At 51.5% G+C, this 16,052-nt stretch overlaps 1 protein-coding gene across 1 annotated transcript in view; it reads right to left on the reverse strand.

The window, feature by feature from the left end:
- Positions 1 to 16,052, reverse strand: part of clybl (citrate lyase beta like) — a 72,904-nt gene that overhangs the window by 19,271 nt on the left and 37,581 nt on the right. The window contains exons 3-6 of the mRNA XM_064311250.1: positions 12,484 to 12,505; positions 12,216 to 12,256; positions 11,181 to 11,204; positions 5,471 to 5,520 (exon numbers count right to left, since the gene is read on the reverse strand). Coding sequence (XP_064167320.1) covers positions 5,471 to 5,520; positions 11,181 to 11,204; positions 12,216 to 12,256; positions 12,484 to 12,505 — 137 coding nt within the window. The remainder of the gene's footprint in view (positions 1 to 5,470; positions 5,521 to 11,180; positions 11,205 to 12,215; positions 12,257 to 12,483; positions 12,506 to 16,052) is intronic.

The raw sequence follows: 16,052 nt of genomic DNA on the forward strand, positions 1-16,052 counted from the left end.
GTGTGTGTATGTGTGTGAGAGTGTCTGTGTGTGTGTGTGTGAGAGTGTGTGTGGTGTGTGTGTGTGTGTGTGAGTGTGTGTGTGTGTGTGTGTGTGTGTGCGCGTGTGTGAGAGTGTGAGTGTGAGTGTGTATGTGTGTGTGAGAGAGTGTGTGTGTATGTGTGTGTGAGAGAGTGTGTGTGAGTGTGTGTGTGTGTGTGTGTCGCGTCTTCATTGTTCTGCTGGCGGGTGTTGTGGTGTCTCGCGCCAAATCCGTCCCCCGGCTGTCAGTTACGGCGGGGCTGTGGACCCGAGCGCCACTTATCCGCCATTAACTAAAATTCCACCCCACCCCCGCCGCCCCCTCCCTCCTGCCCCGGCCCAGACACTCCACCCGTAAGCTGGCAGATCCAGAACTCAACATGTATCAGACAAATCAGAGGAAAAGGGGGAAAGCAATAAGACAGCAAGTGGACGAGTTTCAATTAATTTTCTTCAAGAGGACGGGTGGGGGAGGGGCAGGGGGAGGTGAGGTTTGGGCGTGAGGGTGGTTGTGGGGGTGGGGGGGGGGGGCGGTTGGGGCAGATTAAATGTTTCCGGCCTGCTGAAGTGTTCATTTCACAGAAAAAGGGGGACGAGGAGAAAGGGAAAAAAAAATTTGGGGAGGGGACCGGGAGGGACGGGGGCGAGGCGGGCCTTTCAGTGCCGGGCGGGGCGCACCCCCAGCAGCGCCCAGCGAGAGCGCGGTCTGCTCAGGAGTTTTCGGGAGGATTGTCCCGGGCACAAAGGGGGGGGAGTTACGCTCGTTATAGTCCAATAAGCCTCGGCAGTCAAACCCGGGCCGTCGGAGCACACAATGGGGGAGCAAAAGATTCCCCCACAAAAGGAAACAAGTAAGCCCATCTTTCAGTTACAAATCAGTCCCGAGGCTGCCGCTCTCCTAATACAAATACAAAACGCAGGAAAATAAACAGAGGGCTTTACGGCCCCGGGTACAAGGAGGGGAAATAATGAGCCCTGTTCTCTCAAAAGACAGGGAAGCCAGCGCGGAAACCAGCGCGGACAAGGAGAGGGAGTCCATTAACGTACACAGCCATGGCCACGGGGCGAAGGACATGCCAGAATATTCCAGGTAAAATCTGTATTCAACAGTGTTGAAAAAAAAGGTTTTTTTCTTTTACAACAAAATCTTTTGAATTAAAACAGCAAGAGGAGGGGTGACAGGGGTGAGGGGGATGTAACGTCTACATTACATAATTAATCAAACAGCCAAATAATACCATTACAGTCTATTCAACAGTCCAACTGCCGCAGCGTTGAATGTTTCATTGTGGAATAATTACCAGCACATGTAAATTTGCATTAATCTAAGTGAGGTGCGGTACTGTACATATGGTGAGTAATGTAAGTATGGTGTGTAATATAAATATGGTGAGTAATGTAAGCATGGTGTGTAAGTATGGTGAGTAATGTAAGCATGGTGTGTAAGTATGGTGTGTAATGTAAGAATGGTGTGTAATGTAAGTATGGTGAGTAATGTAAGTATGGTGTGTAAGAATGGTGTGTAATGTAAGTATGATGAGTAATGTAAGTATGGTGTGTAATGTTATTATGGTGAGTAATGTAAGTATGGTGTGTAAGTATGGTGAATAATGTTAGTATGGTGAGTAATGTAAGTATGGTGTGTAAGTATGGTGAGTAATGTAAGTATGGTGTGTAATGTAAGTATGGTGAGTAATGCAAGTATGATGTGTAAGTAAGGTGATTAATGTAAGTGTGGTGTGTAATGTAAATATGGAGTGTAATGAAAGTATGGAGTGTAATGCAAGTATGGTGAGTAATGAAAGTATGATGAGTAATGTAAGTATGGTGTGTAATGTAAGTATGGTGTGTAATGTAAGTATGGTGTGTAATGTAAGTATGGTAAGTATGGTGTGTAATGTAAGTATGGTGTGTAATGTTAGTATGGTGAGTAATGTAAATAAGGTGTGTAATGTAAGTATGGAGTGTAAGTATGGTGTGTAATGTAAGTATGGTGTGTAATGTAAGTATGGTGTGTAATGTAAGTATGGTGTGTAATGTAAGTATGGTGTGTAATGTTAGTATGGTGAGTAATGTAAATAGTGGATGAGTATGTGTAAGTATGGTGTAATGTAAGTATGGTGAGTAATGTAAGTAAGGTGAGTAATGTAAGTATGGTGAGTAATGTAAGTATGGAGTCTAAGTATGGTGTGTAATGTTAGTATGGTGTGTAATGTAACTATGGTGAGTAATGTTAGTATGGTGAGTAATGTAAGTATGGTGAGTAATGTAAGTAAGGTGAGTAATGTAAGTATGGTGAGTGGTAATGAGCAGGGTATGTAACTAGTGAGTAACTTGGATGGTGAGAATGTAAGTGGGAGTAATGTAAGTGGTGAGTAATGGGTGGTGCAGAAATCTACACACAGGCTGAATGTCGGTGGGTGTCAGACACACACTCTACCCACAGGTGAGAAGTGTGGAGGTGAAGGTGGGTGTGTGCAGACCCACACACTCTCACACACACACACACACTCTCAGACCCACACACTCTCACACACACACAGGCTGAAGCGGTGGTTGGTGGGTGTGTGCAGACCCACACACTCTCACACACACACAGGCTGAAGCGGTGGTTGGTGGGTGTGTGCAGACCCAGTGGTTTTGTGTCTTTCGCTCGTCACTCAGTGAAAGGACCGTGTGCCCCGGCGTGACTCCTGCTCCCTCCCTCCCTCCATCCCTCCCTCCTCCCTCCCTCCCTCCCTCCCTCCCCTCCCCACACACACACACCCACGCATGCACACACATGCGCAAAACATCAGATGACCAATGACAGACAGAGAGGTATGGACACCGCAGCCTCATCTCACCCCATTGGACAGGAGCTGAATAAAGATCCCAAATTCAGCCGCATATAGCGATGCAGATACTGGGCGTAATATGGGTTTCATTCCTGCTGAGGACAGAGCTGCTGAGAGCTGCAGAGGTCAGAGGAGCAGCAGAACACCTGCCGGTGATTAGAGAGCACAGAGACGCAGAGCTGGCCAGGAAGCAGATCTGCACTAATTAAAACCACTAGTTAAAAACTTCCTGCCTTTTGCCCCAAGTAGCTGTAAGAACCAGACACCCCCCCCACCACCCCCCCTGTCCTTCCCCCTAGTAAAGACATTGTGACTCCTTTCAGGCTTTTTCAGAAGTCATGCAGGGCTGTGAACACACAGACACACACGCAGAGTCTCACACACACACACACACACGTGCAGAGTCTCACACACACGCGCACACGCACTTCCGTTCCTTCCCATGGGCTGATTCCATGGGATCCATGAAAGAATAATTTCTGTGTGTGTGTGTCAGTGTATGTGTGTGTGTGTGTGTGTGTGTGATTGTACATGTGTGTAGGTGTGTGTGTGTGTGTGTGTTGATACTGTGTGTGTGTGTATAGGTGTGTGCGTGTGATGTGTGTGTGTTTAGGTGTGTGTGTGCGTGTGTGTGTATAGGTGTGTGTGTGTGTGTGTGTGTATAGGTGTGTGCGTGTGTATGTGTGTGTGTTTAGGTGTGTGTGTGTGCGTGTGTGTGTATAGGTGTGTGTATGTGTGTGCGTGTCACAGCGGGGGTGCTGGGTAGGGGACGTGCGTGTCACAGCGGGGGTGCTGGGTAGGGGGCGTGCGTGTCACAGCGGGGGTGCTGGGTAGGGGGCCTGCGTGTCACAGTGGGGGTGCTGGGTAGGGGACGTGCGTGTCACAGCGGGGGTGCTGGGTAGGGGGCCAGCGTGTCACAGTGGGGGTGCTGGGTAGGGGGCGCAGGTAGACCCCGCCGGCCCGAACGCACAGCTGAGAGCCCCACACGAAGGCGATCAGGACGGCCTGTTTAACGAGGGCCCCCGTCTCCTGCCCCGTGAGGAACGGACATCCGCGCCGCGCCCGTTTATAGGGAGAGCCACGGGGCCCGTCCGACAGGAAGCCGGGGCCCGTCCGACAGGAAGCCGCAGCTCGTCGTCAGCGGACCCCAGAGCGACCGCATTCAGGTTCAGGTTCCTCCTGCGTTGTGAGGTTCGGGAGTCACATGACCAAGCCAGGAGGCTCAAGAGCCACTTGGAGCAGAGTGCCGTTTGTGTGTGTACCGAAACCTTCCCATCAAACACCCCCCCTCCCCGCCCCCGCCCCCGCCCCCGCCCCCTCTCACGGGCGAGAGGGAAACGCTGATGGGCCTGGATGGTGGGCTTTTGAGAAATCTTTTGTTGGGTTTGCAGTGACAGCCGATCGCATGGCAAGCTCTTAAGTGGCATCGGGCTCTTCAGCGAGCCACAGTGGGTGGAAGTTGAAATTATATTTATTCAGAGGCATGTAGGACTTCCAAGTCAGATTTCAAAATGTCATCTGGTTTTTTTTTTTGAGCGACTGCCAAGAAAAACACTCCGTTTCTCTCCCCCCCTCCCGGCTTGGAGATGCAGATCAATTCCCGTTTTACAAAGAGGAGGAAAAGTTTGTTATAATTCCCTTTGAAGGCCTGTGGTTTCCTCTTACTTTATGAGTTCATACATGAAGACCACGGTGTTCTTTAAAGATGGGGAGGGGATGGGGGGGGGGGGGGAGGAGAAAAATGTCACGGCTATTTTTAGCATTTTTCGCTTTTCTTGTTTTGCCAGGTTTACAAATGTCCTACCTCGTCCCCGAGCCCCTTACGAGCAAACTTTCCATCTCCCCCCAGAACCGGAGTGGGAAAAAAAAACCGCTATAGACGTGAAAATGGATTTCGTTTGGCGATTTGATAGTGCAGCGTAAGGCTCTGAAAGGTCGCTGTTGTACTCATGGAGAAGCAGTTTGGTTCTTCTCGGGGACAGGTCAGCGCGCGGGACGGCGATGCGTTCGCTCTGCGGCGGCCGCTGCGCGGACGGGCTCGGCTTTCAGCCGCTCTTCGCGGTTTGGCGGCTCTCGGTTCCGAGGACTCGCGGCGTCGTCGTGGCGATTCATTACCGCGCAGCGGCGGAGGGCAGCGCTCGGCGGAAACGCAGAGTCAGCGTACCGCCATCCACCCGTTACCAAGCGGCCATTCACCCTGCGCTGGACACAATGAGGCTCCAGTGCGATATACACACCGCCCTCCATAACGTTTGGGACAAAGACACATCTTTTTTTTTTTTTTCTTGATTTGGCTCTGCACTCCACAATTTTAGATTAGCAATCAAACAATTCATACGTGGCTAAAGGGCAGATTCGCAGCTTTTATTATTTTTTATTATTTTATTTTTGACAAATTCGTTTTTTAATACACAGTTCCTCCGATTTTAGCGCTCCATAACGATTGGGACAAATGAGTTCCCAGGTGTTTCTGATTAGTCAGTACATATGTGCGCACACTCTCACTCTCACTCTCACTCTCACTCTCACTCTCACTCTCACTCTCACTCTCGCAGTTCAGCGCTGCTACAGGCAGAAGCGCTGAGCGCGGGTTCGAGCTCCAGCTGACTCACCCACTGCACTTCCTGAGTGTCCTCCAGCTTGGGCAGCATCAGGGCGGGGGCAGCACGCCCTCAGGCGGCCCCAGTCGGCCTCGCAGGCCGCTGACCCCGTCCCCACAACTCCGTGCTCGGCACTGCCCGCCCCTCCAGGTCTCGCCTCGCGCCACACACACAGAGACACACACACACACGCACACACACAGAGACACACACACACCCACAGACCCAGACGACAGACACGACACAGACACAGCACGACAATCAGCCAGAACAGACCAGACGCAGACACACACAGACACAACAGCACAGCACGACAGACACGCACACACACGACACACACACACAGAACCACACCCCAACACCACACGCACAGACACAGCACACACAGACACAGCACAGCACACAGCAGACACACACACAGACACACAACACCAGACACACAGACACACCACACAGCAGACAATGACTGATGACGACTGGCCGTCTGAGATATCAACTTGGCGCAACCATCAGATTCAGTGGATGTGGAATCTGTGGCATTTTCACAAACAGAGTTAAGACTTTTTATTCCCCTTCCTTCCGCCACACCCCCCCCACCCCAATCAGGGGTCAACTTTATATTACAATTAAAATTGTTATTTTGATTAAGAAAACAAAAAAAAAACGGTGAAGGCAGAGATATCACAAAACAAAACAAAAAAACTAACTAATTTTTTTAAATATGGAAAAAAAGAAAATGAAAACCAGGGCAGACAGACAAAAACAAGATGTGCAAAACAACCAGGGATGGCAGACAGACCGATGTAGAACAAATACGGGCCCAACAACCAGGGGGAGTAAACGTACACAGACATGGATAAATGAGGAGTGAGATATTAAAGTAAAAAGCCCTCCCCCCCGCCCCCCACCTCACCCAACAGAAACATTCCCCAGTACATACAGAAACTACAAAAGCGCGAAAGCCACGGGAAAACATGCAAACAGCAGCCAAACCAAAGTTGAACTTCAATCAACGATGACTCTCTTTTTCATCATTTGAGATCGGTCTTGTCTGAGACTATCGTGGCTCACAGTAGTGAAGACCAATTCAATCCAAAGGCAACAGCACATTTCAGCGACCCCTAAACTTGCACACACTTGCTGGAGCCTGAATCTGGGGCAAAGTGCATTCAGAGCAGAGTTTCTGGGCAATTGTAAGTTTGGCTCCCTTGTCATCAAGATTTTGAATAGAAGCAACATTTCATGCACTTCACAAAAACCCTTTGGTGAATACAAACCTTTTCAGCTCTCAAATATAGTCCAAATTTATTCCGCAGCCCAGTTATGCACAAAAAATAATAATGAATCCAATTTGCAAGTCTTTTGTACATTCAATTGATAATGAGGACGAATGAATATAGGCAAAATCTGCATCAGGAAAATTGTATTTGTTATTACGGTATATTTAACGGTTAAAGAGTAAAAAAGAAGCACCGGGCACTAAATAAATCATTCAAAGAAAGAACATTCTGTTCCGGGCTGACACCCACAAAATCAAACTAAGAATTGCATGCGTTGTTTTGCTTATTATCTGGCAGCACAAATGTATGAAGCAAACAAATGTATTCAAAAAGTTATAACGAAAATAAATAAATAAATAAATCACTTTTGGGAATAAAAGCCAGAAGGACGGGGGGGCAGAGAGCACAGCGCGTGATGATGATATAGCTACAATAGAAGGACGATATAGCTGCTAAAGCAGGACGATATAGCTACAATAGAAGGACGATATAGCCGCTAGGGCAGGACGATATAGCCGCTAGGGCAGGACGATATAGCCGCTAGGGCAGGACGATATAGCCGCTAGGGCAGGACGATATAGCCACTAAAGCAGAACGATATAGCCGCTATAGCAGGACGATATAGCTGCTATAGCAGGACGATATAGCCGCTAAAACAGGACGATATAGCCGCTATAGCAGAACGATATAGCCGCTATAGCAGAACGATATAGCCGCTAAAGCAGGACGATATAGCCGCTAAAGCAGGACGATATAGCTGCTATAGCAGAACGATATAGCTGCTATAGCAGAACGATATAGCCACTAAAGCAGAACGATATAGCCGCTATAGCAGGACGATATAGCTGCTATAGCAGGACGATATAGCTGCTATAGCAGGACGATATAGCTGCTATAGCAGGACGATATAGCTGCTAAAGCAGGACGATATAGCTGCTATAGCAGGACGATATAGCTACTATAGAAGGACGATATAGCCACTATAGAAGGACGATATAGCCACTATAGAAGGACGAAACAGTCGCTAAAGTGAAGACATAGCTGCTACAGCAGGACGATATAGCTGCTACAGCAGAAGATTTAGCTACAATAGAAGGACGATATAGCTGCTAAAGCAGGACAATATAGCCGCTAGGGCAGGTCGATATAGCCGCTAGGGGAGGTCGATATAGCCGCTAGGGGAGGTCGATATAGCCGCTAGGGGAGGTCGATATAGCCGCAAGGGCAGGACGATATAGCCGCTGGAGCAGGACTTGGCGCTAGTGGGTTTGTCAAGGCTAAGTGTGGAGGGGTCTGCGGGACCAAACCCTAAAACCGGAATCTCCCACAGCCCTGCTGAGTTCAGGCCCACGGCCAGGCTACCCTGCCCACCAGCAGGCCTTGTTTACAAATGGAGGCTTTGTAACAGCGCGGACAGGAAGCAGGGGTGGAGTCCGGGACGGGATCAAAGCCCATCGTCGGTCCAGCGTCTATCGGCCAACGGCAGCACACGCCAGCAGACACGAAACAGATGTGGGCTTCAGGGAGGGTGAAAGGGGGGTTTGGTTCTGGAGGGGGGGGGGGGGGGGGTAACACGGAGATTCCGCTGGAAATGTGGTGTGAGTTAAGCCTCGTGAGGAAGCGGTAGCCGAGGACTTGTCAGGTCAGCTCAGAGACGGGCCCGGCGAGAGCGGGGGCTGGGCCCGGCGGTAATTAGCGATGCTCCCTCTCGCCGTGGGGACGGACTGTCCGGCGCGGCTGGGAGAGAGGGCCGATAACCAGGCCTGAAAAGGGAACCCCTGGGCCTGGGACTGTCCCAAACCAGCAGGACAGCGCTGGGAGATTCCACACCATACCCACAACATTCACAGAACGCGTTACAGTGCATCGCTCTACGAAAATCACAACGCCAGTAATAATAGCTTTATTTACTTAGAACCTTTCGTACAGAATGCAGCTCAAAGTGCTTAAACGGGAATAATAAAAACAATGGAAGACAGGGAATAACACAATGATCATATTCAATTAAATGTCACCACGCATTGTCACGCCCAAATCACAGGAGCACTCACTGGGGCGGCCTACTGCACCTCAGACTCGGGCATTCATAAAGCCATACTCGGATACCGTGGAAACGGAGACATGTGACCCCGAGGCTGCCAGGATTCACGAGTACGGCGAGCCTCCTCGACCAAAACGAACCGAACTTCGCACGCGCACCAGTCACGAGCCGAGCGGGACGGCGTCTCGCGTGTCGAACCCGGACAGACGAAAACAGAGAGGGGGCAGTTTTAACGGCCGGCTTCAGGAGGGGATGAGCCACATTAAATACGATATTTTAAATCCCTCCTGAGTAATCGGAGACCCGTAGCGAATCGCGCGCTGTCTTTCCAATGCTCTTTACGACTTGAAAAATGCAGTCATAAAGAGGGGAGGAAGAGTCATCGGAGACAGCCGTGCCTTTAATCCCGGGTGGGGCACACGTATAACCCGCTTGCTCCCGTGACTCGACGGAGGGGGCGGTCCGGAGGGTCCCGTTCTGGTGGGCGCAAGCCGGCTTCTGAATGAAGCGCTTTGAGAAGGAAACGCTTCGACTTTAACGGATTCCTCTTCCACGCGGCCGCTTCAAAGGCCTCTCTGTGATCAACCAGCGTCCGCCGGCGTGCGCGCGAGCAGCTCAAGAGGCGACATCTTTGATTTCCGACATCATCGACTCCCTCGTTAAATCTCAACGTGACCGAGATGGCACACACGTGAAATTCTAGATGTATTTTTTTTTTTCCCCCCCAGATACCCTTTCAAGTGGAAAAATCTTGACCCCTCTCCTCACAAAGGCTGACTCCTACACATAAAGAGAGAGAACATCACATTTTGGATTCCAGCAGAGTGAGAAATGACATTACGTTAAAAAAAAAATCACTTAGCAAAATGCTCTTATCCAGGGCGACTAACCAGAGTGGAGTACATCTGTGTTAATCACAGAAATACTATAGTGAGATTTCACCAGGCTAAACACAGAAGGCCCCTTTATTATCAGAATGTGTGAAGTCAACCAAAGAAACTAACAACTAGTATTGTTGACCAAAGTGAATATCACTGTACAGCTACATCTATAATATCAAAACAGGAAATGCAAAAAGAAAAAAGAGAATAGGGGGAGGGTCAGGTGGGGGATCAGTGGATCCATGTAGCATTCTGAAGAGGTGAGTCTTCAAGTCTACATCGGGAAGATGGGCAGGGTTTCGGCTGTCCTGACTGCAGTGGGAAGATGGGCAGGGTTTCTGCTCTCCTGACTGCAGTGGGAAGATGGGCAGGGTTTCTGCTGTTCTGACCGCAGTGGAAAGATGGGCAGGGTTTCTGCTGTTCTGACTGCAGTGGGAAGATGGGCAGGGTTTCTGCTGTTCTGACTGCAGTGGGAAGATGGACAGGGTTTCTACTGTTCTGACTGCAGTGGGAAGCTCATTCCACCATCAGGGGGCCAGAACAAACAGGAGACGTGACCTTGAAGCACAGACGTGCAGGAGGGAGAGAGGAGGAAGAGAGCTTGTAACCAGGAGGTTGCAGGTTCAAGTCTAAGCCGGTTGCAGTAATAATAATTCTAAGGGGTCAGTGCTGAGCACGTCATTATTCCGCGGCTAGCCGTGTGAAAAACCCGCCGGCCCCCACAGAAAGCCGTCTCCCGGTCGGGCGATGGGTTTCACGGCGAGATTTATGCCCACTTTTATTACCGCCGTCTGCTTACTGTAGGGTCTCTCTCTCACAGCTGCCTTACGGAACATTCCAGAACCATAACGCACCCTGCGGTGTTCCCCCATCAAACGGCCGCGCGGGGCCTCTCCTCGCCAAGCAAAACACGACCCCCGAAACTCGATAAGCGGGGCCGGGGGGCGCACCGGGGTTCTCCTCCGCTCCAGCGTTCCAGCGACACGGTTCGGCCGCACTGCATTGTGGGTGCCCGGCGGACGGCGATGCGAAGTTCCAGGGTGAAGCAGACTGACAGGCCTCCAGAGCAAGGGGCAGGATACTGGACCGCCTTAAAGGGTTAATAATAAGCAAAAGGCACTTGGAGGGACTGGAACTGTACACCCACTGGAGCAAGCGGATTGGGGGGGTGGGGTATGGGGTCCAGAAGAGGGGCTCGATAGTTGTCAGGGCAGCATTTCGCTGTACCCCAGGGACCGGGGGTGGTCCTGCACGGAACACCAAAACAGCAGGACTCAAAGCGGGTAAGAGATTTCACTCTGTGCACAGCTGACTGACAGAACACGCTTTTCTTTTTAAAAAAAAAAAAAAGAAAAAAAAGAGGTTTGAAACATGGCTGTCGCACCCCCCGTTACCCGACTGAAACAGCGCGACGCCTCGAACATTACTGCTGATCCGCGGGTGCCGACACGCCGGGGGGGAGGGGGGGGGGGGGGGGCGTCGTTCCTGACACCCTCGTGAGCGCTGGGCGGTCGTTCACGGCAACACCGCCGCTCGCAGGCAGACTTGCAGCGACAAAAAATATTTCAGGCCCCAGTTCAGCCGTGAAACGTTTCACACCCACGTGCCCCCGGGGGCCTGCGCTGTAACCCTGTCAGCCGCTTTCACTGGAGGAACGGAAGTCAGAGGAACTCGCGTTCAAATAAACCGACTCAGAAAAGGCCCTTAAAAACTGCAAGGTGGCCAAACGGCAGCTGGACCTCCGCTCCTCCCAGCAAAGGGGTGAAATGCCCTCGAACGCACAGACACTACGCTCTGCTCTCTCCAGCGAAGGGGTGAAATGCTCTCGAACGCACAGACAGAACGCTCTGCTCTCTCCAGCTTTCCATGCCCCTGCGATGCATGGCATCCACCGCCCTACAGCCCCCTCTCTTTGATGCAGACCGCGTGGAGCTATGCGCACCCTGGCCGTGCGTGATTTCTGTTCGTTAGAGAGAAACGCGTGCGTCTGACCGTTCACCCACACACGTGGACTGCAGCGGGGAGAGAACAGCTCAATGGGTGTCCTGCATTGGAGAGGCAGGAACTGCACGAGAGACTAGAGTGGCTTCCTGGAAAATAAAATAAAAAGTCTTCTACCCACAGCAATTCTGACCAGCGGCAACTGACGACATAGACATGTACAGTAACGTTTAATCAAGGAAGCAGTCCGTATATTTCAGAAAACACAGGGGTGTGAATGTTCAAAGCGCAGCTAATGATAACTGGACAAGTTCAGCCTGGAACAAACGGCGACACGCTCTTACATTCTCCCTCTCTCACACACACTCACTCACACACACTCTCCCTCTCTCACACACACTCACAAACACGCACTCTCCCTCTCTCACACACACTCACAAACACACACTCTCCCTCTCTCACACGCACTCACGAACACACACTCTCCTCTTCACACACACTCACAAACACGCACTCTCCCACTCTCACACACAATCTCCCTCTCTCACACACACTCACATCACGCACCTCCACCACACACTCTCCCTCTCTCACACACACTCACAAACACGCACTCTCCCTCTCACACACCACCGCACTCCCACTCCACACACTCCTCTCTCACACACACTCACACAGGGGCACTCTCCACTCACACACACTCTCTTCTCGACAACTCGAAACACACTCTCCTTCACACACACTCCAAACCACCTCCTCTCACACTCTCCTCTCACACACACCACGAACACACACTCTCCCTCTGCACACACTACTACACACACTTCCCTCTCACACAACCACGACACACACTCTCCTCTTACACGCACTCACAACACACACTCTCTCTTCACACACCTCTCCTCTCACATACACTCAGACACACTCTCCCTCTCTCACACACACTCACAAACACGCACTCTCCCTCTCTCACACACACTCACAAACACATACTCTCCCACTCTCACACACACCGCCAGGAATTCGACCCGTCACCTCAGCCGAAAAGCACATCTTCCCCCGTGCCTTTGCTGTGGATGGGCCCGCCTGGCCCCTCAGCGTAAGGCCATTCCCTCTGCAGGACCTAAATGAGAGCATCAGCGGCGCGTTTCTGCGGCGGGACCGCGGATGGCGGACGCGTGCGGGTTAAGGGGCGAGTTTCCCGAATCTGCCGTGTTTAATGAAAGGCTTTGATGCAGAGAGAATTTCATCGCGGGACCCACACCCATGTAATTTCGAAATGGAACGGAGGACCCAGCGAAACTTCAAAGGCGCTGGTGTGTTTAATGATACAGATGCCGGATTTTCACTGGAGCAGGCGTCTCATTTTCTGTGTGTAGGGAGCGAAACGGCGCCTGGGGGGGGTGGGGGGGGGGGGGTGGAGGATGAGGGGGGGGGATCTCAAGGACAGGTTCTCAGGGTTCACGCCACACACTCCCTGGGACTCCCTGGGACCGCCGTCCCCGCTCCGGACGTCCCTATTGGGAAAAGAGCATGCAGATCTTCATAAGGCGGAAAGCCTACATATAAACCTGGAGCCTTTTTCCAGATTTCACCATTGAAAAGAACTGAATTCCCCCCACAGACTGAAAGTCAATACGCTCACAAGCATCCAGGCATCAGGCTTCTCTTCCCAATGTCAAAACCTGGATTTTATCTGAACCCAAACACACCTGAACACAAACACACAGAACATACATACAGCTGATTTTTTTCTTCTTCCCCAAGTTGACCAATGGCACTTGGAAAAGGAAATCAGCAGGGAAAGGAACACATTAAATGGGAAATGAAACCACAGTAATTGGCCATCTGAAACCGCTCAGTCATTGTCCATCTTACGCCATGGTCTGAAGACATCTCTTCAGACTGTACTTGGATCTATCACTACTCTGCAGGGTACTTCCTATCTAGGATTGCTCTTACCACATCTATCCTATCTTGATCCTCCAGCACTTTCATATTGACACTTGTATCGCTATCTTGACATTTTAAGTCTATCATACCTAGCCGTCATGGCTCAGTCTAGTTTGAATGGTCATAACTTTCTGACCTAGCGTATGCTTACCATGTGAACTAGATTTGCTGTTCTTGGCTATGGATAACTGTTACGTAACGAGTATTGTACCTGTATTCTGAAGTTGTTCCAATGCCCTTTGGTATGCATTTACTTATGCTGCTTTGGATAAAAAGCATCTGCCAAATAAATGTAATGTAATGCAGTAACTCTTTTGCTTGAACAGATACATGCACATATAGTGACCCTAGGAGAAAATACCACAGTGAACACCGTCGACTCAAGACTCCTTTAGAAAGATAAGCGCTTCTGCGGCAGCTTCTGCACGGTAATGAGCATCTTCTGCAGGAGAAATGAGTCATGGCAGAGAATACTCTGCCAAATGAAGCCCTTCCTCTCTGAGCGACTGCATGTGCCTGTGCCACGCAGGCTGTGCCACTCTGGCTGTGCCACGCAGGCTGTGCCACACTGGTGGTGCCTCTCTGGCTGTGCCTCTCAGGCTGTGCCACACTGCCTGTGCCTCTCAGGCTGTGCCACACTGCCTGTGTCTCTCAGGCTGTGCCACACTGCCCGTGTCTCTCAGGCCGATACCCCCACCACTGCGTCACCTCTCAGCCTGGCACAGCCGCACCGCCAACCCACCCACATCAGCTCCGCCCCCGCCGGACAGCGCGCCATACGCGCTAGCTGCATGATGCCCACCCCGCTGCCAGCCTCTGATTGGACGGGCTGGTCCGTCTGGCCCTGTCAGCGGGCCGGGGTGCGTTTTCCGGGCGGACAGCCGAGATCAGCGCTCGCCTCCTCCTGGCAGCTCGGCCGATGACGCACTGCAGGGGGACATTCCTGCTCTCCTCTGCGCCTCCTCTCAGCTCCTCTCTCCTCTGCGCCTCCTCTCTCCTCTCTCCTCTGCGCCTCCTATCAGCTCCTCTCTCCTCTGCGCCTCCTCTCAGCTCCTCTCTCCTCTGCGCCTCCTATCAGCTCCTCTCTCCTCTGCGCCTCCTCTCAGCTCCTCTCTCCTCTGCGCCTCCTCTCAGCTCCTCTCTCCTCTGCGCCTCCTCTCAGCTCCTCTTCTGCGCCCTTCAGCTCTCTCTCTTGCGCTCCTCAGCTCCCTTCCTCTGCGCCTCCTATCAGCTCCTCTCTCCTCTGCGCCTCCTATCAGCTCCTCTCTCCTCTGTGTCTCCTCAGCTCCTCTCCTCTGCGCCTCCTCTCAGCTCCTCTCTCCTCTGCGCCTCCTATCAGCTCCTCTCTCCTGTGCGCCTCCCCTCCCGTGTCTCTTGGCGTTTCCACTGTGGTTTTCCAGTCAGGCGCGCGGTGGTTCTCTGTCCGCTGCGGTTCTGCATTCTGCTCATACTGTCTGGAGGCTGCCCACTGTGATCATTCACAAGGTGCATTTCACATTACCTTCACATCACACACAGGTGTGATTAACAGAATTTATCTCAAATTATCTAAATGTATTCACAAAGGGAAAAAGTATTCTAAAGCATTATTAAAGAAATTGCTAAATTAAATCTCAGTATTTTGGACCCTGATGTGTCGGTTCGTTTGCCTTATGGAAACTATGATCTCACAGCACTGATGATACAGGCTAACCCCTCTCCCAGGCAGGTGGGAAGTGTCTTCTTCACTCCTTTGTTGTGTGTGAACCTACAGACATACTACTGCTGCCACCAGCAGGACACTACAGAAACATCCAAACGATGCAGCACATGCACGCACACCACACACGTGTACACACACGCACACGCTCATGTACATGCACAGACACACACACAGACACACACACACGCACTCACATACACACACACTCACACACACACACACACACACGTATACACACACGGCTCCCTGCAGTAACTCGGGCTCATTACTCAGAGTGAACTGAGGGAAGGGATCCAGGCCACAGTGGCCTCTGACTGCACATCCTCCTCCGGCCAGCGGTACTTCCTGCTGCTCCTGAGCTCATTTACAGCTGGGCCGAGAGCATCGTGTCTCAGCTCAGTCTACGCCGGGCCGGGCCACTGCAAGGCCACGAGCGCGCGATTAACACTGCGGACACGGGAACCAGCCACGAGGGGAGAAAACACATGCACACACAATACACACACGCACACACACACACAAACACAACTATACACACACAAACACACACACACGCACGCACGCACACACGTGAGCACACACACTATACACACACACACGCGTGCGCGCACACACATATACACACACACACGCTTGCGTGCACCCACACTATACACACACAACCTGCACACGAGACCTTCAGAGCACACAACATGAAATCATGTTTGTCTGTGTGATGACTGGAGGGGAAAATAACTGAGCAGTCTGACATCTCCCTGAGCATCATGGGAGCTCATCCTGTAGAGGGTATGGGGGG

The sequence above is a fragment of the Anguilla rostrata genome, chromosome 15, assembly GCF_018555375.3.
Source record: "Anguilla rostrata isolate EN2019 chromosome 15, ASM1855537v3, whole genome shotgun sequence".
In the NCBI taxonomy this organism is placed as follows: domain Eukaryota; kingdom Metazoa; phylum Chordata; class Actinopteri; order Anguilliformes; family Anguillidae; genus Anguilla; species Anguilla rostrata.